Here is a 25,000-nt window from a genome sequence, read left to right on the forward strand (position 1 = left end):
TCCTGTCCAGGCCAATTTTCAGCTATCATTGCTATCATACTTTGAATGACAATTGCGCGGTCATGCAACACTGTACCCATATGAATTTTTTAGCATTTTTTTGAGACAGATAAAACTTTAGTTTGGTGGTATTTATTCACCACTAGGATTTTTATTTATTTTGCTCTATAAATGAAAGTCCAAAAATTTTGAAAAAAAGTGTTTTTCATAAATCTTGGCCAAAATTTATTCGGTTATCTGTTTAGTAAAAAAAAAAATAACCCAAATTAGTTTATAAGCAAAACTTATAATTTTTCAAAAAAAATTTTTACATTTTTATTTTATTTTTTTATATTATTATTTATGTTCTTTTTTTTTTAACACACTGTCTCCCTAGCAGTATAGTGTCACCATGGTGACACTGTACTACTTGTGGGGGGTGATGAAGATTTTTTTTTTTTTTACACTGATTGCTTTTACACCCATAAAGGCTGTACAAGCAATCATTTCTCCTCTCTGGCTTCATTCTTGCAGCCATTGAGAAATACTGTGAGAGCTGTGATTGGTCACAGCTTGTCACATGGTACAAAGCTGTTGTGAATAGCCTTGTACCATGTGACCTCTGTGATCATTCACAGATTTCACACATAGTAAGCAATGATGTCAGAATTGACATCTTGTTTACTACTGTTCATGTGATGGCTGATTGGCCAATCAGCGATCACATGATCGGGACCTCACACAGAGGTCCCGTACAGTGATTGGACAGCGGCACCGGATCGTGGTGCTGCGCAATCCCAGGGAGTGTGCACAGCCTATAAATGCGGGCACCATTTATGAACGGCCACCCACTCCTGCACTGGCTGTTTATGTACACGGGCAAGACGGGAAGTGGTTAAGGATGTTTTTTCCAGTTTGATATACAGTGTGCTCTCTTTCCAAAATTTGCATTTCTCTGTCCTTGAAAGAATGATCCTTTTCTTAAGGATGTTTTTTCCAGTTTGACATACAGTGTGGTCCACGGGTGGACTGAGAACTCATGGTGCCCCCGGGCAATAGGGGATCTTGGGGCCTCTGTGTCCTAGCCCACACTCAAACCACACCTAAAAAAAGCCTATGAAAGGTACTAGGGGCATCTCATGGGGCCCCCTACTGACCCTGGGCCCTCAGGCAGTGCCCGAGTGCCTGAATGGTCAGTCTGCCCTGTGTGTGGTCTCTTTCCAATTGTGCTCTTTTTACAGAATTTTCACTTCTCTGTCCTTGAAAGAATGATCCTTTTCTTAAAGACATAGGAAAACAGCCTTGACCTAAACAGTTTTGCCTGCAAGAAGCAGTAACCAAGGAACAGGTGGATAACAAGAGAGCTTTTGACAAGAAAACAAGGGGGGAACTGAGTCTCCAGCCCGGTGATAAAGTATTGCTGTCTACAACAAACCTTAGGTTGGCATGTCCCTCAGAGAAGCTTGCACCTAAGTTTGTGGGACCGCTTCCAGTTAAGAGGAAGCCTAATGAGGTATTGTCTGAATTATCCTTACCTGACTTGTTTAACATTCATCCAGTGTTCCATGTTTTGTTGAAACCTAAAGTACCTGCTCCTTTTCTAGATAGGGTGTCTGGTCCACCTGAGCCTGTGATTGTTAATGGAGATGAAGAATATGAGGTGGAAGCCTGGACTGTAGGAGAAGGTGGAACAAACTGCAATACTTAATTAAATGGGAAGGGTATGGCCTGGAGCCAAGAAAAGTATCAATGCCTTATTAATGCTTTTTCCACAGAAAGAGAGCCAAGTGGGGATCCAGAGGTTGACTATAAGGAGTCGGCAATGTCAGGAATGCACTGGCCATGCCACAACTGGAGCTCCGAAGCACACACAGATGCGCAGGTGTGACCCTGCAGGTGCCTGACTCAGGCATGCGTGCATTCACTGCTAATGCTGGCTCCAAATGGCCTATGTAAGTGCAGCAGCTGCACTGAGATTGCTGGCTGATCTGCATCTCCCCCTGTATTCCTGTTCTTGTGATTGACTCGGCTTCTCCTGACCTCACTTGAACATTACTTGCCCTGACCTCAGCTTGCTTCTTGCATCCTGCCTCTGCCTGGTCTGCCCCCACCGTTGCTGACTTTGGCTTGGGAACTGACTTCTCTTCTGTCTGCCATTTTATGCCGGATCTGCCTGTTTGTTACCGACCCTGGCTCGTCTGACCCTGCATCCTGCCTTACCATCCCGCACTGCTGTCTACTGCTAGCCTGCCTGCTAATAGCCTGCTCTGTTGTGCCATCTGCCTGCTGCCAGCCTGCCTGCCACCAGCCTGCTCTGCTGAGCCTCTGTCTGCTGGCAGCCAATCTGCTACCAGCCTGCTCTGCTGTGCCACCTACTGCCAGCCTGCTCTGCTGATCCCCTGTCTGCTGGCAGCCAATCTGCTATCAGCCTGCTCTGCTGTGCCACCTACTGCCAGCCTGCTCTGCTGCAACATCTGCCTACAGCCAACTGCGCTACTCCAGCCATCCATCCAGCAAGTTGTCGGCTACTCCTGCAGACTACCAGATTGTTCAGGCACTCATACCTCACCATGCTCTCGTGGTTGCTTTTCCACCTTCAGTGGCCCCTGAGTCAGAGCTGTATGAGAGGTCTTCCTCTGCATGTCAGGCTCACTACCTAGGCATGAGACACAGTCACAGCAGATGTACACTCCCAGCCACTGCCTGTACAGCTAAAGGGGGTAGTGGTTGAAAAGTGGTAAATCCGTGGCTCAACCACAAAGTTTTACTACCCCCAACGAGTGATCGAGCCCTAATAGCGCAGCCAGTAACAGTTCTCAATCACCACAGCACTAGCCACAGTGTCACAAGACCAGTGTAGCTAGAATTAGTGTTCCTAGTTTGCCTGCTTATGGACCACATTTCTGCCTGATGCCTGCACCGATCCTGTGCTCATATACTGACCATGTCTCTTCCTGAGCCTCAACTGACTCATCTACACGTCAAATTGACTATGTTCCTTGAAGAACATTCTTTAGCCTTCTGTACTTCCTTACCAGTGAACATGGCGTTCCTGGGAGCAGCCATCTAACAGTAGGCCAGTCTTGGTTGGCTTATAGGAACACAGACTGCTATACGTGACGCTAACTAAGCTGTATTCCCTGACCACTCATACAGAGGCAACCAATAAAGTATATTTGTGATACAATTGTTTGATTTGTGTGATACATGAGATACAATGTCTGCTACATAATCAGACAAGGCACTGAAAAAGTCTCACATATGTAGCATTGCCATACCCAGAAGGAGTAGTAGCATGTGTGTTGAAGGAGGTGCAGCAAGCTGTATGTGAGAAATATTTTAATAAATGTACAACTTTTTTTTGTTTAATTATATTTTTATTGAGTTTTTAAAGACATACAACAGACAAGAAGTTGCATATTATTATGAGACAACAGTAACATATCACAAATCAACAAAAGAAAAATGAAACAGAACCCATCAATGAAAATGCACATATAGATAATGTTGTTGGATAACAGTGGCTTAACCGGTAAAATCAGACATCTGAATAGGCATATTGGAGATAAAATGGTCCCATGGATCCCAAATTGCTTCGAAAAGGGGAACAAGGCTGGCATGTATGGCACTTAAATACTCCATTGTTCTATTCTCACCAATAACTTTCAACAGTTCCAACCGTGAGGGAGGTGTAGTAGATAACCAGTGCATGGGTATGGTTCTCCTGGCCACTGTTAAGACATGGGAAGATAGTTTCTTGGCAAACTTGGAGAGACCTGGAACAGGTAGGCCTAATAAAAAATGAATAGGATCAAAAGGAATATGAACCCGTAAAAGAAGCCAAAAAAGGCTTTGCACTTCACTCCAGAAAGGTGCAATGTGTTGACAAAGCCGTAAAATATAAAATAGGGTGCCAATTTCTCTGCCACATCACCAGCAGACAGGAGAAACATTTGGATTGCGGGAAATGGAGAACCTCAGGGGTCTTGTACCAAAACATCAAACTTTTGTAAGTATTTTCTTTATATACCACACATGATCCTATTTCACTGATCTAGGGGCATATCTTGCTGAAGAGTATGGGGCCATTTCCGCATATAAAGATGTAGGTCTGTAGATAAGGGACAAGTGTCCTGTAATAGTTTATAAATGGAGGAAATAAGGCCCCATTGGCAAGGACCATGAATGCAAATGAGTTCAAAAGGAGTAGGCTTCTGTAGAGTCAGGGAAGGGATCTTGAAAGAAAAAAATGTCTTATCTGCAGGTAAACATAATCTTGATGAGGAGGCAGCTGCACAGATTTTTGTAACTCTATAAAGGGTTTAAGCTTTCGAGACACCAGGTTTACCAGATGTCTCAGTTGAAATAAATTGGCTGTAGCCCAAGGGCAGGGGTTGAGCTAGCAGGGAGATTAAAATTAAATATAACATTGGTCAGAGGCGAGAAAGGAGAAGTTAGAGAGAATTTACCGTTGCAGCGCCTCCATATGGACAACATGAAGTGTATTGGCCCGAGCAGTCTGTGTTTATGTGAGGCAATTTCAGTGGGGGTCATGGACCAGACTAGGGAACAAGGGTGTAATGGACATAGCTGAAGCCATTCAATCTCAGACCATTTATTAGGGGGATGCTGAGAAGACCAATAAACAAGAGTACGGAGATGAGTAGCCAAATAGTATGTCACAAAATCTGGAGCCCCCAGGACTCCCTGAGATCATGGTGAAAGGAAAACTGTGTGGACAATTCAGGGAGATTCATTATGCCAGATAAAGTGGAGGAAAGATTTCTGTAGAGAACGTAGCTTTGATATAGGGATGGGGACTGGAAGCATCTCAAACAGATACAAGAGTTTGAGCAGAATGGTTGGTCATTTTTAGTACATGAATCCTTCCGAGGAAGGAGATGGCAAGTTTGTCCCAAGATTTTAAGGATTAAGTAATGGATTGGAAAAGGGTGGAAAATTAGCTTCATAGAGGGAGTGGTAAGTGGAAGTAAGGTTAGTACCTAGATGTCAGGGCAGGAACGCTGGAATGGGCAGGCAGGCCTATGGTACGGTCACGCTGCGACTGACGACAGCCACTACCCACAGACCAGAGTCCCTCAGGGCGCGGAGTCTAAGCCCCAGGCTACCCTTCACCAGGGCCCCTGATGGTGGGGATGGACTTGACGCAGCCTGAGACCAGGTCGCGGCCCCCGAGTGACCCCAGCTGCGATAACGACTGCCGCCAATGGCGTACAGCTGGTGGGAGCTAGATGGGATCACGAGTAGAGTAGTCAGACAAGCCGGGTCAATAACAACGGAGCAGACAGTACTAGACGGTAGGCAAAGAATACTCAGGTCACGGGCCGGATTCAACAACGGGAGGTCAGATAAAGGGTTAACGCAGAGAGTAGTCTTGTCCAAGCCGAGTCGGTTACCAGGAGAGCAATGGGAACAACACAAGAGCTTGCAACAGGGCAACATACAGGACACAAGTGCAGAGCACACTTGCAGACAGCAGGTTTAAATGTGCTCAACCACACCCTTCTGAGGAGGAGCCGCAGAAGCCTGAAGGCATAAAGGTTCCCACCATGCTTTGCAGAAAACCAAGATGGAGGCCAGCTCATGGAGATGCACAAGCTCTGAAGAAAGGTAGGACCTTGACAGTACCTCCTCCTCAAGGGCCCCTCCCCCTCCGTGGCTCCACAAAAGGTTTCTGAGGAAATCGGGCGTGAAAAGCGCGGAGGAGGGCAGGAGCATGAACATCCGCGGAAGGAACCCAGGAACGTTCCTCGGGACCATAACCACGCCAATGGACCAAAAACTGTACCCGACCGCGGACCAACCGAGAATCCAAGATGCGGCTCACCTCATACTCCTCATGACCGTCGACCCTGATAGGACGAGGACGAGGCAGAGAGGCAGTAAAGCGATTACAGATCAGAGGTTTCAACAGGGATACGTGGAAGACATTGGAGATGTGCATCCCAGGAGGAAGAGCAAGGGCATAGGCAACCGGGTTCACCCTGCGAAGAATGCGGAAAGGACCAACAAAACGGGGGGCCAGCTTTGGTGTGGGCACCCGAAGCTTGAGGTTGCGAGTGGACAACCACACCCGATCTCCGACCTGGTATGAGGGAGCGGGCAACCGTCTACGATCAGCCTGGAGCTTCTGGCGCTGTGCTGAGTCCTTCAAGGACCTCTGAATCTGCCCCCATGAGGAGCGCAGAGCAGCCAGGTGGTTATCCACAGCCGGAATGTCCTGTGGAGAGAACAACTCAGGCAATACAGCGGGTTGGAACCCATAGTTGGCCATGAAGGGGGACATCCCAGAGGAGGAGTTGACAGCCGAGTTCCTCGCAAACTCTGCCCATGGCAGGAGATCGGCCCAGTTGTCCTGATGATCCGATATATAGCAACGAAGGAATTGTTCCAGGGCCTGGTTGGAACGCTCCGCAGCCCCATTGGACTGAGGGTGGTAGGCCGAAGAGAAGGAAAGCTCGATACCCAACTGGGAGCAGAAGGCGCGCCAGAACCTGGACACAAACTGGCTCCCACGGTCCGAGACAATCACCTTGGGCAACCCGTGCAAGCGAAAGATCTCCTTGGCGAAAACCGTAGCCAGTTCCTGTGCAGTCGGCAATTTCTTGAATGGAACGCAATGGCACATCTTAGAAAAACGATCGATCACCATAAGAATGACCGTATGACCTTGAGACGCAGGAAGATCCACAATAAAATCCATTCCCAGGTGTGACCAGGGACGCTCCCCATTGGGAATGGGTTGCAGAAGGCCCAATGGAAGGTGCCGAGGAGATTTATTCTGGGCACAGACCGAACAAGCTGCTACATATGAGGCGATGTCAGAACGGAGAGATGGCCACCAGAATAACCGAGAAACGACCCAGGACAATTGGTTCCTACCAGGATGACCGGCAGTCTTGGCATTATGGTAGGTACGTAGCAAGCGGGTACGCAATCCCTCAGGTACAAAACATCTTCCAGCAGGTCTCTCAGGGGGAGCGTTAGTTTGAGCCGCCAAAATCTGCTCCCCAAGGGGAGAAGTCAGGTTGGTACGAATGGCAGCCAGGATCTGGTTTGGAGGAATGACCGAGGTCGGCTCAGTGTCCTCCCTGGACAGCTCAGAGTATTGCCGCGACAAGGCATCAGCCCTGACATTCTTGGAACCAGGCAAGTAAGAGACCACATAGTTAAAACGTGACAAAAACAGAGCCCACCTGGCCTGACGGGGTGTCAACCTCTTAGCCTCCGAGAGATATGTGAGGTTCTTGTGGTCAGTGAGAACTAGGACCGGGACCACAGAACCCTCAAGCAGGTGCCTCCATTCCTTGAGAGCCAGAATAATGGCCAACAACTCCCTGTCTCCAATCTGGTAGTTGCACTCTGCAGAGGAAAGCTTCTTGGAGTAGAACCCACAAGGAAGTAGGGGTCCCTCGGGTGACCGTCGCTGGGACAAGAGGGCGCCTACTCCTGTCTCAGATGCATCAACCTCGAGAAGAAAAGGCAACCCAGGATTGGGATGAGACAGAATTGGGGCCGAAGTGAAGGCGGCTTTCAGAGCCTTGAAAGCTGAGATGGCCTCGGGTGACCACTCGTGAGGGTTACTGCCCTTCTTGGTCAGATCTGAGAGAGGCTTTGCCAATGTGGAAAAGTTCCTGATAAACTTCCGATAATAGTTGGCAAATCCCAAAAAGCGCTGAATGGACCGAAGACCACTGGGACGAGGCCACTGCAGAACCGCTGAAACCTTCTCAGGGTCCATAGAAAAACCCATCGGGGAAATGATGTAGCCTAAAAAGGCAACCTGGGATTGGTGAAATTCACACTTCTCGAGCTTACAGAAAAGCTCGTTTTCACGTAACCGTTGCAGCACCCGCTTAACATCCTGGATATGAGTCTCCATAGACGCAGAGTAAACCAGGATGTCGTCCAAGTAAACCACCACGCACTGCTGCAACAAGTCACCTAAGACATCGTTAATAAACTCCTGAAAGACCGCGGGTGCGTTACACAACCCGAAGGGCATAACCAGGTATTCATAGTGGCCGGTTCTGGTGTTGAACGCGGTCTTCCACTCATCGCCCTCCTTGATCCGTACAAGGTTGTAGGCAGCCCTAAGGTCTAGCTTAGTAAAGACCGTTGCTCCCTTGAGGCGGTCAAACAACTCGGTGATCAACGGAATAGGATAAGCATTTTTAATCGTGATCCGATTGAGACCCCTAAAATCAATGCAGGGTCTCAGCTCACCTCCCTTCTTTTTCACAAAAAAAAACCCAGCTCCTGCTGGAGACGTAGACTTGCGAATGTGCCCCCGGGAAAGCGCATCCGCAACGTATTCCTCCATGGCCTGATTCTCTGCCACCGAAAGAGGATACACCCTGCCACGCGGAGGAGTAGCACCAGTTTGTAAGGTTATGGCACAATCGTATGGACGATGAGGAGGCAGGGCACCGGCGCGCACCTTGTCAAACACGTCCAGGTACTCCCCATATTCAGTGGGCAGCACAGAGTCCGAGGAGGTGCACAGCACCTTAACCGGACCACGGATGCAACCAGCCCCACACCGTGGTGACCATGAGAGAATCTCGGCCGATCGCCAATCAAAGGTCGGATTGTGCCTCTGAAGCCAGGGATAGCCCAAAACCACGGAGTAGTGCGGGGAAGAAATTACCTGGAAACAGGCCAATTCCCTGTGAACAGCCCCAATAGCTACCTCCACCGGCAGGGTCTCGTGGGTAACCTGCGATGGCTGCAAGGGCCTGCCATCTATCGCCTCGAGAACCAATGGAGTCTCTCGAGCCTGCAGAGGAATGGAGTACTGGGCCGCAAACGAACTGTCCATAAACAAACCGCCAGCCCCAGAGTCTACCAGCGCCTGGGCCGTCACCGAGCCTCCTGCCCAAGAAAGGACAACGGTGATAAGCGGTTTATCTTTACGGGAAACCGGGGACGAGGAAACTCCACCCAAGATCTGCCCCCGACAGGATCTCAGGTGCGGGCGTTTCCCGGACGGACCGGACAGGACTGCCGAAAATGCCCCCCGAGTCCACAGTACAGGCAGCGACCCTCCCGACGCCGAGAAGCCCGCTCCCCCTCGGAAAGGCGAGCAAACCCCAGCTGCATGGGCTCACAACCAGACAAACCATCCCCAGGAGGCGTGGGAGGAGAGGGAGGCACGGGTGGGACAGAAAACGTAGGCGCCAAACGGTTAGGAGGCCTCCGCAGCCGCTCCTTAAATGAAGGCCTCTCTCTGAGCCTGGTGTCAATCAAGATTAGGAAGGAGATGAGTGCCTCTAACTCCACAGGCAGTTCTTTGGCTGCGATCTCGTCCTTCAACGCATCCATGAGACCATGAGAGAAAGCAGCCACTAGAGCCTCATTGTTTCAACCCACCTCTGCCGCCAAAGTACGAAATTCGATGGCGTACTCGGCAACGGTTCGTGAACCCTGATGCATGGACATGAGCAATTTGGCAGCAGAAGCGGAGCGAGCGGGTACGTCGAATACCGTACGGAAGGAGGCAACGAAACGGGTAAACACGTGAATCACCGGGTCATTCCTCTCCCATAAGGGATTAGCCCAGGCCAAGGCCCTATCAGAGAGCAGCGAGATTAGGAAGCCCACTTTTGCCCTCTCAGTAGGGAAAGCGTGAGGTATTAACTCAAAGTAAATCCCCACTTGGTTAAGAAAACCACGACACTGACTCGGTTCCCCCCCAAAGCGCTGAGGAAGAGGGGCAGAACCAGTCATACCTCTGGGTACCGCGGGTTCCGCAACAGATGCAGAGGTAGGTGCAACAACCGGAGCAACAGTGGGAGAGTCCACCGGAGTAACAACTGACCTAATAGCCCCAGGGGTAAGGTGCGCTGTGCGTGCAAGCAGAGCCTGCAACGCCTGAGCGAACTGATCCAACAAGCGATCCTGTTGGTCAAGTCTGGCGAGTAACATAGGGATCGAAGGCGTACCTGCACCGTCAGGATTCATGGCACTTGTGTAATGTCAGGGCAGGAACGCTGGAATGGGCAGGCAGGCCTATGGTACGGTCACGCTGCGACTGACGACAGCCACTACCCACAGACCAGAGTCCCTCAGGGCGCGGAGTCTAAGCCCCAGGCTACCCTTCACCAGGGCCCCTGATGGTGGGGATGGACTTGACGCAGCCTGAGACCAGGTCGCGGCCCCCGAGTGACCCCAGCTGCGATAACGACTGCCGCCAATGGCGTACAGCTGGTGGGAGCTAGATGGGATCACGAGTAGAGTAGTCAGACAAGCCGGGTCAATAACAATGGAGCAGACAGTACTAGACGGTAGGCAAAGAATACTCAGGTCACGGGCCGGATTCAACAACGGGAGGTCAGATAAAGGGTTAACGCAGAGAGTAGTCTTGTCCAAGCCGAGTCGGTTACCAGGAGAGCAATGGGAACAACACAAGAGCTTGCAACAGGGCAACATACAGGACACAAGTGCAGAGCACACTTGCAGACAGCAGGTTTAAATGTGCTCAACCACACCCTTCTGAGGAGGAGCCGCAGAAGCCTGAAGGCATAAAGGTTCCCACCATGCTTTGCAGAAAACCAAGATGGAGGCCAGCTCATGGAGATGCACAAGCTCTGAAGAAAGGTAGGACCTTGACACTAGATACCTCAAGGAATGGGAGCACCAGCGGTAAGGGTAATTTAATTTAAGGGAGGATAAAATGTCTGGGGGTATGTGAAGGGGTAACGCTTCTGTTTTAGTAGTGTTAACTTTATATCTGGACAAGGCATCAAAGAGTTGGAGAGTACCATGCAGAACAGGAAGCGTGGTATGGGGATCCATCAGTGTTAGTAGGATATCATCTGTGAACAAAGATAGCTTAAACTCATTATTGTGAGTACATATCCCATTGATACTAAGATTGGATCTGATAGCTATTGCTAGAGGCTCTAGACAGGGAATAAACAGTAAAGGGGAAAGAGGGCATCCCTGGCGCGTTCAATTAGACATCTGAAATGGGGGCGATAAGTACAAATCCATTTTGACCTGGGAAGAGTGAGTGGAGTAGAGGGCTGTCAAAGCATTTACAAACAAACCACTGAATTCAAATCTCTCCAGGACAAGAAACATATAAGGCTAGCCCAATCTATAAAATGCTTTTTGGGCGTCTAAGCTTAACAAGAGAGTGGGTTTCGGGGACTTGGTAAGATCGATCAAGTCAATGGTCCTCCTAGTGTTATCCCCCGTGTGTCTAGCTAGGACAAATCCCACCTGATCTCTGTGTATAAATTTGGAGATACTGTCAGGAATGGACTCGCCAATAGTGGTGGAACTCACCTGCCTTGTGGGTTGCAGTACCAGGACTGGCCAAACGGGTGCTCTCAGCAACCAGAGGCTCACTCCTGCAGTCAGCCAAAACACCTGAGGCTTATTGCAGGAGGTGCATATAAGGAATGGCCAGACTTGCAATCAGGGCCTTGGTGTATGTTTCCCAAGAGCCCCTGTACCTGCATCCTGTCTGCTTTCTGTCTGATCCTGCTTGATCCCTGACTCTGATTGAACTCCGCCTGTCCTGACCTCTGCTATTCCTGACCACTCTCCAGTCTGCTCCTTTGGTACCTTGTCCGCCTGATTGTTCCTGACCCAGCCCGTCTGACTACGCTCTGCCTGCTCCTTTGTACCTTGCCTGCCCGTTTGCTACCAACCTGGCCTGCCCGACTACGCTTAGTATTGTTCTTTTGTTATCTGTTGGGGGTTTTGGTTTGGTTTGTTTGCACTGTGTTTATGTTTAGTCTTGCACTGCGTTTATGTATTGTTTAGTCTTAAATAAATTATATTGTTTATACTATATCTGAAGCCTGCGTTTCCCTGTGTCAGTCCACACACCTCTGGTCATACCCGGAGCCCTGATATTACACCAAGGCCAATCCTGACCAGAATTGGCTGCACAGGGAAGCCATCTTGGCTTATTGTTGCTGGGAAGGATGAATCTTGATGAGGTGGTGTATTTGTCTCTGCTAGTGTTTGATGACCGAGATTATGCTTATCAGACTCTGAAGGAGTATACCCGGGATCAACTACTAGAGTGCATAAGGATCGCTCATTGCCTAGTAGATCAGGGCACAGAGTTCTCTGAGGTGCAACCATTGATTCAGGTTTGTGCAGAGTTGGTTTCATCTGGTACCCCCGAAAGCAGTGATGAATTTTTGCCGCCATTTAGTGCCGACCAGGTAGAGTCCCTGGTGTGGTTATTGGAGGATGATGTGGATTACTTTCTGGAGCGTTATTCTGCATGTTCACAACAGCTACTAAGTGACTGTATAAACGCAGTGCAGTCTTTGACCAGACAGGCTTTGTGTAAGCTGAGCTTTGTTCAACCCATACTGTAGACATGGTCAGACTTGTTGCACCCAGCCTCAGTCAGCTCCCACTCGCTGCACCTATCCATTCTTTAACCCTGTAAAGAAGTCCTCTGTAGCAACTGCGCCCTCCTTTGTTCCATCTCCCAGCTCTTCTCTGCCTACAGCTGCTCTATCCACTTACAAACCTGCGCTTACTTCCTGTGCTCCAGTAACTAAAACCAGGAAAAAGCGAAAATTCTTTCCAACCAGTACCATCCTGCCAGTATCCAAACCGGTCAGCCTGCCGTCTGAGAACCCGCCTTCCGTGGTTCAGCCTGGTGCCCCGGCACCCGCAATTCAGCCTGATACCCTGATTCTTGACGACCCGATGCCTGCTGTTTTGCCAGATGACCCGGTGCCCACTGTTTTGCCAGATGACCCGGTGCCCGCAGTTTTGCCAGATGACTCGGTGCCCGCTGTCTTGCCAGATGACTCGGTGCCTGCTGTCGAGGTTGACGATCCGATGCCTGCTGTCTTGCCAGATGACTCGGCGCCCGCTGTCTTGCCAGATGACTCGGCGCCCGCTGTCTTGCCAGATGACTCGGTGCCCGCAGTCTTGCCAGATGACTCGGTACCCGCTGTCTTGCCAGATGACTTGGTGCCCGCTGTCGAGCTTAAAGACCCGATGCCCGCTGTTTTGCCAGATGACTCGGTGCCCGTGGTCTTGCCAGATGACTCGGCGCCCGCTGTCTTGCCAGATGACTCGTGCCTGCAGTCTTGCCAGATGACTCGTGCCTGCAGTCTTGCCAGATGACTCTGTGCCCGCTGTCTTGCTTGACGACCCGATGCCTGCTGTCTTGCCAGATGACCTGGCACCCGCTGTCTTGCCAGATGACTCGGCGCCCGCAGTCTTGCCAGATGACTCGGTGCCCGCTGTCTTGCTTGACGACCCGATGCCTGCTGTCTTGCCAGATGACCCAGTGCTCGCTGTTTTGCTAGATGACTCGGCGCCCGCAGTCTTGCCAGATGACTCGGTGCCCGCTGTCTTGCTTGACGACCCAATGCCCGCTGTCTTGCCAGATGACGCGGTGCCCGCTGTTTTGCCAGATGACTCGGTGCCCGCTGTCGAGCTTGACGACCAGATGCCCGCTGTTTTGCCAGATGACTCGGTGCACGCTGTCTTGCCAGATGACTCGGTGCCTGCTGTCTTGTCAGATGACCTGGTGCCCGCAGTCTTGCCAGATGACTCGGTGCCCGCTGTCTTGCCAGATGACTCGGTGCCTGCTGTCGAGGTTGACGACCCGATGCCCGCTGTCTTGCCAGATGACTCGGTGCCCGCTGTCTTGCCAGATGACTCGGCGCCCGCTGTCTTGCCAGATGACTCGGCGCCCGCTGTCTTGCCAGATGACTCGGCGCCCGCTGTCTTGCCAGATGACTCGGCGCCCACTGTCTTGTCAGATGACTCGGTGCCCGCAGTCTTGCCAGATGACTCGGTGCCCGCTGTTTTGCCAGATGACTCAGAGCCCGCTGTGTTGCCAGATGACTCGGTGCCCGCTGTCTTGCCAGATGACTCGGTGCCCGCTGTCTTGCCAGATGACTCGGTGCCCGCTGTCTTGCCAGATGACTCGGTGCCCGCTGTCTTGCCAGATGACTCGGTGCCCGCTGTCTTGCCAGATGACTCGGTGCCCGCTGTCTTGCCAGATGACTTGGTGCCCGCTGTCTTGCCAGATGACTCTGTGCCCGCTGTCTTGCTTGACGACCCGATGCCCGCTGTCTTGCCAGATGACCCGGCACCCGCAGTCTTGCCAGATGACTCGGTGCCCGCTGTTTTGCCAGATGACTCGGTGCCCGCGGTCTTGCCAGATGACTCGGTGCCTGCTGTCTTGCCAGATGACTCGGTGCCCGCTGTCGAGCTTGACGACCCGATGCCCGCTGTTTTGCCAGATGACTCGTGCCCGCTGTTTTGCCAGATGACTCGGTACCTGCTGCTCCGCCTGGTGGCCCAGTGCCTGCTGCTCCGCCTGGTGGCCCGGTGCCCACTGCTCCACCTGGTGATCCGGCGTCCAGCCTGATGTGCCTCCGTCCGGTGCCCAGCCTGATGTGCCTCTGTCTGGTGCCCAGCCTGATATGCCTCTGTCCGGTGTCCAGCCTGATGTGCCTCTGTCCGGTGTCCAGCCTGATGTGCCTCTCTCCGGTGCCCAGCCTGATGTGCCTCTCTCCGGTGCCCAGCCTGATGTGCCTCTGTCCGGTGTCCAGCCTGATGTGCCTCTGTCTGGTGCCCAGCCTGATGTGCCTCTGTCCGGTGCCCAGCCTGATGTGCCTCTCTCCGGTGCTCAGCCTGATGTACCAGTCCTTGATATCCCGCCAATTACCGGATCCGGGCGGTGGAACATTTTGCCCATATAGGATGGTTTGGAGCTTCCTGAGGCCGCTCCTTAAGGGGGGGGTACTGTCAGGAATAGACTCGCCAATAGTGGTGGGACTCACCTGCCTTGTGGGTTGCAGTACCAGGACTGGCCAGCGGGTGCTCTCAGCAACCAGAGGCTCACTCCTGCAGTCAGCCAAAACACCTGAGGCTGACTGCAGGAGGTGCATATAAGGAATGGCCAGACTTGCAATCAGGGCCTTGGTGTATGTTTCCCAAGAGCCCCTGTACCTGCATCCTGTCTGCTTCCTGTCTGATCCTGCTTGATCCCTGACTCTGATTGAACTCCGCCTGTCCTGACCTCTGCTATTCCTGACCACTCTCTAGTCTGCTCTTTTGGTACCTTGTCCACCTGATTGTTCCTGACCCGGCCCGTCTGACTACGCTCTGCCTGCTCCTTTGTACCTTGCCTGCCCGTTTGCTACTGACCCGGCCTGCCCGACTACGCTTAGTATTGTTCTTTTGTTATCTGTTGGGGGTTTTGGTTTGGTTTGTTTGCACTGTGTTTATGTTTAGTCTTGCACTGCGTTTATGTATTGTTTAGTCTTAAATAAATTATATTGTTTATACTATATCTGAAGCCTGCGTTTCCCTGTGTCAGTCCACACACCTCTGGTCATACCTGGAGCCCTGACAGATACATTTGGCCAGTCTATTGGCAGCATTTTTGTGACTATTTCATAGTCAGAGTTCAATAAGGCTATGGGGCAGTAATTATCTGGAGAGAATGGTCCTTGTCCGGCTTTGGGATCACAGAGTGTGTAAAATCATTGTGCAGTTGGGAATCCCTGCAGGAGAGCCTGAAACTGGTTAAAAAGATAGGGGGCGAGGATGCTAATAAAGGATTTAGAATATGAGTAGAGAAGACCATCCAGTCCTGGAGACTTGTGAGTGGGAAGATTCTTAACAACATCTAGGAGTTCCTCTATGGAGACCCTCGCGCTCAACGCAGTAACATCAGAGACCGACAGACGTAAACGCAAGGAGTAAAAAAATATATCAAAAGTAGCCTATCTCTTCAGGGAAGCCTACCCCGTCCTCAGCTAATACTGAACTCCTCTACTCTTTCAACCACTCCATCCCCCAAAGCTATTTCCTCCTGTACCACTATCCCCTCCTTCCTAGATTGTAAGCTCCAAGGAGCAGGCCCCTCAAACCCCTCTTGTATTGAATCGTATTGTTACTGTACTGTCTCATTTACTGTCTCCCACCATAATTTAAAGCGCTGAGCAAACTGTCGGCGCTATATAAATCCTGTATAATATTAATCTGGAAGGGAGTATGGATCTCAGGAGCAAGACAATTGTAAAGTTTCTCATAATATTCCCCAAATGTTATAGCCATGACATGCGGGTTATATGTGGGTACATCATCAGGCCAGTAAATGTACAACTTTGCATAAAAATCCTTCCTCATTTTCCAAAAATTTATGGCAAAAGAATAAAGTCTTCAAAAGACCCACCATGCCTCTTAGAAAATAACTTGAGGTGTTGACTTTCAAAAATGATATCATTTTGTGGTTGTTTCTTCTGGGTCTCCAAAAATAAGATAGGCAGTGTGGAAATTAGATATGTAACTTGCGTATAATCTATGCTTCTTGAAAGCCCATAAGTGCTCCTTGGATTTTGGGCCCTTCTATGCATCTAGGCTGTGAAAAAAAAACACATATGTGGTATTGCTGTACTCGGTAAACATAGCAGAATTTGTTTTGGGGTTGTAATTAGAAGTATGCCTGTGATGTGTTTGAGACATATCCTGTTAAAATGATAACTGTATGAAAAAAATTAATTTCTTAATTTTCCAAAAATTGTGGCAAAGAATTATAACTTTAACAAACTCACCATGCCCGTGCCTCTAACTAAATAGCTTGGATGTCTACTTTCTAAAAAAGAGGTTATTTGGGAGTATTTGTACTGTCCTGGCATATTAGGGCTTCAAGAAATGAGATAGTACATCAGTAATAGTCAATTTTCAAATATATATACCATAGTTTTATAGACTATATCATTTTCACACAGAGTAAGTAATATACACTTATCTGGGTTATTTTTACCAAAGAAATGTAGTAGAATACATTTTGACCCAAATTTATGAAGAAAGATTATTTATTTGCAAACATTTATAACAGGAACGGAGAAAAGCATTTTTTTTTTTTTTTTAAATGTTCAGCATTTTTTTCATATATATAGCAAAAAATTAAAAACCCAGTAATGATTAAATACCACCAAAAGAAATCTATATCTGTCATAAAATATCATAAACATTTTTGTTGGGTACAGAGTTCCTTGACTGAGTAATAGTTATTCAAATTGTTACAGCGCTGAAAACATAGCCACTTGCCACCCCACTACAGTACAATTACTGCAGCAGGTCAGGACATGCAGGCTCAGTCAGGTATATATATATATATATGAGATTGAGCCTGCCCTGGTTTAGGAGTGTACTGCATCCCCGCTGGACACAGAATCACTGTTACTGGTAACTGGGTATTATGTGATTGCTATGATTGGTCACAGCAATCGCATAATAATAACATGGAAAACAACCTGTTATGAATAGCGTTCCATTCATGAAAAGCTTGCTTATTGTTGTGATTTGTGCTTGGCCCACAGCAATCACATGGTACCTGGCTACCTGTACCATGTGATTAGCTTAGCCAATCACAGATCACAATCAAAAGGGAGCTGTTCATGAATGGGAAATCCATTTATGACCGCTGTAGCAGAATACATTTTTGCTTAAATTTATAAAGAAATTAGATATTTTAATTTTTTCACTGGATGTATTTTATAATAGAAAATATCTATTGTTTCCAACATTTGCTGTCTTTTTACATTCATATATTAAATAATTAAAAAAAAAACAGTAGTGACCAAATACCACCAAAAGAAAGTTCTATTTGGTGAAACAAAATCGATAACATTTTCATTTGGGTACAATGTTGCATGGCCACGCAATTGCAGTGCAAACACCAAAAAATGGTCTTGTTGTGAAAGGGGTAAAACCTTCTAGAGCTCAAGTAATTAAAAATGTCCTGGGCAGGAAGGAGGTGAAACTGTCCAGTACTGAGGAGGTTACAGGCAGATTTGTTTGGAGGGGCTAGGGAGGAAGTGTTCATTTTGTTAATGGTACAGTTAATCCTTCGACAATGTTATCTGGATATGTAATTACCGTATTTTTTGCCGTATAAGACGCACTTTTTCTTCCCCAAAACTGGGGGGGAAATGTCAGTGCGTCTTATAAGGCGAATATGGAGCGGCCGGTCCGGTATTTCCACCGAGGCCGTGTCAGAATACCGGGCCGGCCGCTCAGCTCTGCAGCGGGACCTTACCTGTTCTCTATCCAGCGGCGTGCTGTCTTCCTGGCTTCTGTAGTGTGGGCACTGGGCATGACAGCCGGGTGCCCAGTGCGCATGCGCGAGAAGCGGTGCGCTTTGTGAATGGTAAGGCGGTACCTGGGACACATGACAGATCCCAGAAGCCGCCGGACCAATCACAAAGCGCAAGTGCTTCTCGCTCATGCGCACTGGGCACCCGGCTGTCATGCCGAGCGCCATTACAGAAGCCGGGAAGACAGCGCGCGGCTGGATCGAGGAACAGGTAAGATCAAACAAAAATGTCTCTGGTCATCCCTGTGCTGTCCGCAGTCTCTGGTCATCCCTGTGCTGTCCGCAGTCTCTGGTCATCCCTGTGCTGTCCGCAGTCTCTGGTCATCTCCTGTACTGTGTCTGCAGTCCATTAGTTCAGAATTTTTTTTTCCTGTTTTCTGCCTCTAAAACCTAGGTGCGTCTTATGGTCAGGTGCGTCTTATACGGCGAAAAATACGGCAACACTCTATTTTTCTTTTTCATAGCTCAGTCATTATCTGAAGAATGTTTATTTTAAGACCCTCGGTGGAGAGGAGGTGTATTTTAATGAAGATGGGAGTTTTCCTATAAAGTTTGATGTTTTAAACTTTGTGGCATGGCCAAACAAGACAAGGCAAACAAAGATGGTTGGATTTTATAAGCAAAAAGATGACAACTATGAACTGAACATTAATAACAGTGCCATCCAGTGGAATCCACATTTCGTTAAGGTATACAACCTAGAAGCAGTATCCTCTTAAATAGGGATGGGTTTCAAATCTACTGCCACCATGGTGTTGAGGCTAATTCAAAGGTTTGAGATTTAGATTTGTGGCCCCAGAAATGTATGTACAGATTCACCCATGACTAGTGCACAAGAGATAGGCTAGTCAAGACCCCCTACACCACCATCTCACTCTCTCACATACCCCCCTTTAACCTATCAGTAAAGAAAAAACATAACACCGATTGGCGTAAAATGGCCAACACAGCCTTTTATTAACACTTCAAATTCAACACAAAACATTCCTTAAAACAGAAACACATAGGAGAAGTTGTTGGTCTTCGAAGGCACCAAACCAGAACCGATATCCAGCTGCGGAACCAATACTATAACTAGGTCTCCAGCCACAACGCACCGGCTCGGAGACAAAACATACCATCCGCAGTGTAGAACCACCACCTTCCAGTTAAACCTTGGTTAACTGGATTGCCCCCGGTCAGACCATACTGCCAATGGGTCCCAAACCATTATCTTTAGCTTCAAAATACGTGCTGCCTCCAGAGAACAACTGCTCCCCTGAAACCTGAACAAACCCCCCCTGGGGAGTGACAAAACACCCACACAACCCCAAGGGAGGGTGGGAGGGAAGCTCGCTCTCTGCTGTCTCTTCCTGAACTGCTAGATGACCCTACCTCATCCACACCCAAAGGTGTTGCAGACCCCACCTTACACCCCCCAGTTACCAATGAGGTACTTGGCCATATACTAAAATCCACCTCTTCCTTTTTCTTTAACCCTTTCCTGTCTTTTTAACCCCCTCTTAGCCTCGTCATGTCTGCCCTGCGCTATTTTCTTTTCTTTTGTTACGGGCATCTCTTGACTAGTGCACAAGAGATAGGTTAGTCAAGACCCCCTGTGAGATGGGGAAACAGCTTTCATTGTTTGAACACCGATTGAAGTAAATTAAAAACGTTCTGACTGACATTCTGCAGTTTCGCCACAAGATGTTACTGTTTTTTCTAACACGGCCTCAGACTGCATACAGATTTCTATATTCATGAAGGGGTGGGGTTTTACACTTGGAGAGTGAAACAGGAAAAAGAGAGGAGAGCAGCCATGCTTGAGAGAGAGAAGGGGGGCTGAGTGATCTGAGAATCCAATGCCATCCAGATGTGAGGACAGCCCTCCGTAATCCGAAATTCAGTTGGGTGAAGCTGATGAGATTGCTGCCAGAAAGCTGATGAGATTTCTGCCAAGAAGCTGATGAGAGCAGAGGAACAACGCAGCATATACTGCAACATCTCAGGCCTGTTGAAGAGACACTTGTTCTGTTCAGAGTCACCAGCGGATGAAAAGCAGACCCGGGTCGGTAAGATCGTGCACGCACCTCATTTCAGTGTTGGCACATATAGGACTGAGACAGGCCTATAGTTAGTTAGTTAGGGTCTCTGTTTGTGTCAGGCCACAAGTGTTGTTACTGATCATTGGAAGGACTCCACAACTTAAAGTGACATTTCACATTGGAGAGCTGATATCCTACAAACTCAAGCCAGACTGGCATTTTGCTCAGAAGGAATACTCAGGCACGTGCTATACAACCAGTTATTGGAGGGGGAATATTGTAGATTTGTGTAAGATTGTAAGCTGTTGTGCTGCACCGCAGGCTAGCCCATACCGTACACTCATACACTGATTCTTGTTCTTTTAGGGTAATAACAGGTAAGGTGAGGCAGCTTAGTTGTGCCCGCCAGTAGGTAAATTACTGCACTTTCTACCTTCATCCATCAGAAGGCGCCGTGCTGTGCAGCACAGGGGTCTCAGTCTTTAAGCTAAGTGTATGTAAATTTATGGTATATTCCAGCATTTGTGGTTTTGTTTATTTGCCACATCTAAGTAAAATTCTGTTGTGACAAAAGCTGTTGTTGGGGTTGCTTTCCTCGTTCGTGACTTCACTGTATCCTGGGGGGAGCCCACCGCGCTTACAACTTGGCGTAGTCAACGGGATACAGTGACAGTTATGGACGGGAATGCGGCTGGAGATCTTCCCCCGGCGCCAATGGCACTGGTCCAAGACCCAGCTCAGGGTGCGCTGGTGCAGGACCAAGTTGTCCCAACACCACTGATACAGCTTGCCCCCGCCCGTACCAGTAGGATACATTCCCATGGGGGCACTGTTGAGTCACCTGCCAAAATTTGACGGTAAAAATATGACGTTGCAGGACTGGACTGAAAGAGTGCGAAGTGCGGTTAGGATGTGCAACCTGACGTCCGAGCTGCGGGCAGAGGTTGCATTGGGGGATCTAGAGGGTGACGTCAGACGGACAGTAATGGTAAGGCCCGAATCTGAGAGAGACACCCTAGTGAAAATATTCTCCCTGCTGGAGAAAGCCCAAGGGGGCATGCTAAAGTAGTGCAGCTGCGGAGCCACTTCTTCAACTGACCACAGCGAGAGGGCGAGACCCTGATGCAGTACTCCAATGCCGTACAGGAGACCCTAAATGAAATACAGCGGCGAGATCCAGAGGCCATGGGAGCTTTCCAGGAGGTGGACTGGTACGAGACCAGTTCATAGCGGGGCTCTCCAACAAGTTCTTACAAGACAAGAGATGACCCGGACGGGCCCCAACATGACATTCTACAGCATCTACTTAGCCGCCGTGGAGAGAGAGGAAGAGTGCATACCTGTGGCGGTGAGAATAGTGTGTTGTACCCATGCTACAAGAGGTCAGTCTGTATCTGAAGACTCAGAATCCTTAAAGGATGTGGTCCAGGCCCTGCGGACAGAATTAAGAGAACTTCGGCTGGAAGTGTCCCAGATGAAGGCAGAATCTCCCCGTTCTCCGGAAATGACCTCAGCACCTCGCACCACTCCACTCAGGATAACTCAGCTGTGGGGGCACGTCAAAAGGGGACCCCTCTGTTGGGCTTGTTGACAGTACGGCCACATGACTAGAGACTGCCCAGAACAGATGAAGGCCGAGCCGACGTTAATATTCCGACCGCCGCAGTAGCTGGGCTTCCTGCGGCGGTACACCAGAAGCTAAGCCCTAAGTATGAGGAACACGACCTGTATGCCAGCAGCCCCTTTATGGAAGCTGAGTTGGAAGGCCAGAAGGTACGCTGCCTAGTTGATACAGGGTCGGAATGCACCCTTATGCCTTTGGAGTTCTTCGAAAGACACTTTGGACATATGATGGAGCCGGAAGAGTGTCATCAAGCTGATGGCTGCCAATAACAGAGAGATGGACGTCCGAGGAATAGTCTGGATGCGGGTCCAGAATGTGGGCAAGACGTCGGCAAGAAGGGGGTCGTGCTGGTGGATCATTCGTTCAGGAGAGGGATGGACGTGACACTAGGTATGAACGTGCTGAGGGACCCAGACCACCAACTCTATGCCAAAGAAGGGCCGAGGTATTGGCAACGGGCTACAACACACCGGCCAACCCAGAAGGTTCTACAGCAGATGGTGAGGAGCTGTAGTCTGCAAAAGGGCGACATGTCCGGACGGCCCATTGGACACGTGAGGAGGCTCTAACCATTGGCACCCAAACAAAAACACCAGATTTCAATATTTCAATATATATATAAAATTCTAAAGGAGAATTGTACAAGAAAACTGTATAATGTGTGGCCATTCTTATACACAAACCCCTGCCCACCCCCCAGCTCTTTCAATAGTTATTTTCTGCTGCTAACACCAGCCACTGGACATTTGAAAAAATCAACAAGCGGTCATTGGCTAGTGCTGGCACATGAATGTGCAGACCAGTGAGAATCTCTCAAATCCTGTGTTTGAAGAAAGATCCTTTTATTTTTGCAATTATACTGATGTATATACAATCAAAGCACACATTTCAGTTGATATTATTTTTGTGTGGCTAATCAATAACTCTTGAGATGCATATATAAAGTCCTGGTATAGACTTGTATTGTTTCCAATTTAGTTTTTTTTTCACATACCCAGAATGCTATATTGGGTAGCATTGGTGGTGAAAGATTCACAATGAAGGACCTATGTTCATCAAGGACCAATGGGTGGGGAGGGTGTGGCGACTTAATTCATATTTTCAATTTTTTGTGAAAAGGTGAACTAATCCTTCATTTTTCATGACTATATAATTTTTAAGACCTAAATGAAAGTATAAAATTTGTTTTAAAAAAGTAAAAAGGACTGCTGGCTCTATGTACCATAAACACGGAGGGGTTCCCAATAATAACCAGTTGGCGACCGGCCTGTAGCAGCTTTACTGCTACAGGGCGGCTACTGTGCGCAGAACTATATATATATATAATTATTATTATACAGGATGTATATAGCGCCAAGAGTTTGCTCAGCGCTTTACAATATTATATATATATATATATATATATATATATATATATATATATATATAAATAATACACATGCGTGATTCTGCACTTCCTGGTGGGGGTTCTGCTGTGACTAGAAGCCGATCATCGGGTGCTGGCCAATAGATGACCACCTGCACCCTCTGATTGGCAAGGAGAAAGACAACACAGCAGCGATCTGCTGGGTTTTTTTCAGGGAATAAAATCCAGCACATCCCTTGCTAAAAACACCACAAACTACACATGTAAACACTGGCTAGGCACACAGTTAACCCAAGGGTGGACTGACAACTCACGGGGCCCCCGGGCAATAGGGGATCATGAGGCCCCTGTGTCCTTGCCCAAACTCAAAAAAGCCTATGAAAAAGGTACCAGGGGCATCTCATGGGGCCCCCCACAGACCCCGGGCCCTCGGGCAGTGCCCGAGTTTCCAAATGGTCAGTCCGCCCCTGAGTTAACCATTTGATTGCCCTAGATGTTTAACCCCTTCCCAGCCAGTGTCATTAGTGTATATTTTTAGCACTAATCACTGTTTTAGTGTCACTGGTTCCCACAAAGTGTCAGTTAGTGTCAGATTGCCCACCTCAATATCGCAGTCCGGCTATAAGTCTCTGATCGCCACCATTAATGGTATAAAAAAAATTAAAATTATAGTATACACTGTAGTTTTTAGATGCTATATCTTTTATGCAAACCAATCAATGTACGTTTATTGGGATTTTTTTTACCAAAAATATGTAGCAGAATATATATTGGGATACATTTTATAAAAATTTGTATTGGATATGTTTTATAGCAGAAATTACAAAAAAAAAATTGTCGGTCTTATTTTTGTTTATAGTGCAAAAAATAAAAGACCCCGTAGTGTGCGTTACAGCGATGTTCCCAAAAAACAGCCTCTGCTGGAGCTGTGACAGCACACTGTATAATCACGCTGTACTGGCCCAATGAAAGGGATCATTGGGAAATGCTACGGCAGTAGACAGTGCCCTTGCTCTGTCCCTACTCACCAGGAACCTTTCCCTGTGCTAAGCATTGTCTCTAACCAGTGGATTCCTTTCCCTAACTTACCACTCGCTAGAAGTTCACCCAAATGACATAGGATTCCCTTTTTAAAGGCTTCCTTGATAAGATGGCTGCCTGATCTCTGGCAAGAATTTGGCATCATATCAAATACTTACCTTCCCAGAGAGAACTAACTGAGTTCACTTTTCCCCTGTAGAGTTGGTACAGTGCCACCTATAGGACAATAGACTACTTGCACCTTCTACATCCCTATCTATTCCAACACACATTAACCCCTTGACGCCGGGCACACGCAAATATGCGGACTCTCGGCATCTAGGCCCAGCGCGCTCCCAGCACATATGTCCGTGACTCACGGAAAGGTCCTGATCTCCCCTTTCGATTGGGACCTTTTCCAATCATGTGACCGCCATGACGGCGAATCACAGCGGTCACATGAACCTAAAATCCCGCCCTCCTCCTGGCTTCTGAAACTCTTAAAGGGTCGGGAGGTTAAAGTGTTGCTAAACCCAGGACCCTGCATTCACTATATCTGGTCTCCCCAGACCCTGCCTTCACTATATCCAGTCTCCCTGGACCCTGCATTCACTATATCCGCTCTCCCCGGACCCTGCATTCACTATATCCAGTCTCCCTAGACCCCGCATTCACTATATCTGGTCTCCCTGGACCCTGCATTCACTATATCCAGTCTTCCCGGACCCTGCATTCACTATATCTGATCTCCCCAGACCCTGCCTTCACTATATCCGGTCTCCCTGGACCCTGCATTCACTATATCCGCTCTCCCCGGACCCTGCATTCACTATATCCGGTCTCCCCGGACCCCGCAT

The 25,000-nt window shown here is 48.7% G+C and overlaps 1 protein-coding gene across 1 annotated transcript in view; it reads left to right on the forward strand.

Moving 5' to 3' along the window:
- Positions 1–25,000, forward strand: part of LOC149440961 (vomeronasal type-2 receptor 26-like) — a 151,010-nt gene that overhangs the window by 105,534 nt on the left and 20,476 nt on the right. The window contains exon 4 of the mRNA XM_089657928.1: positions 18,574–18,798. Coding sequence (XP_089514054.1) covers positions 18,574–18,798 — 225 coding nt within the window. The remainder of the gene's footprint in view (positions 1–18,573; positions 18,799–25,000) is intronic.

This window comes from Staurois parvus, unplaced genomic scaffold (genome assembly GCF_062004578.1).
Source record: "Staurois parvus isolate SC_StPar_1 unplaced genomic scaffold, SC_StPar_1.0 ptg001043l, whole genome shotgun sequence".
Taxonomy (NCBI): Eukaryota; Metazoa; Chordata; class Amphibia; order Anura; family Ranidae; genus Staurois; species Staurois parvus.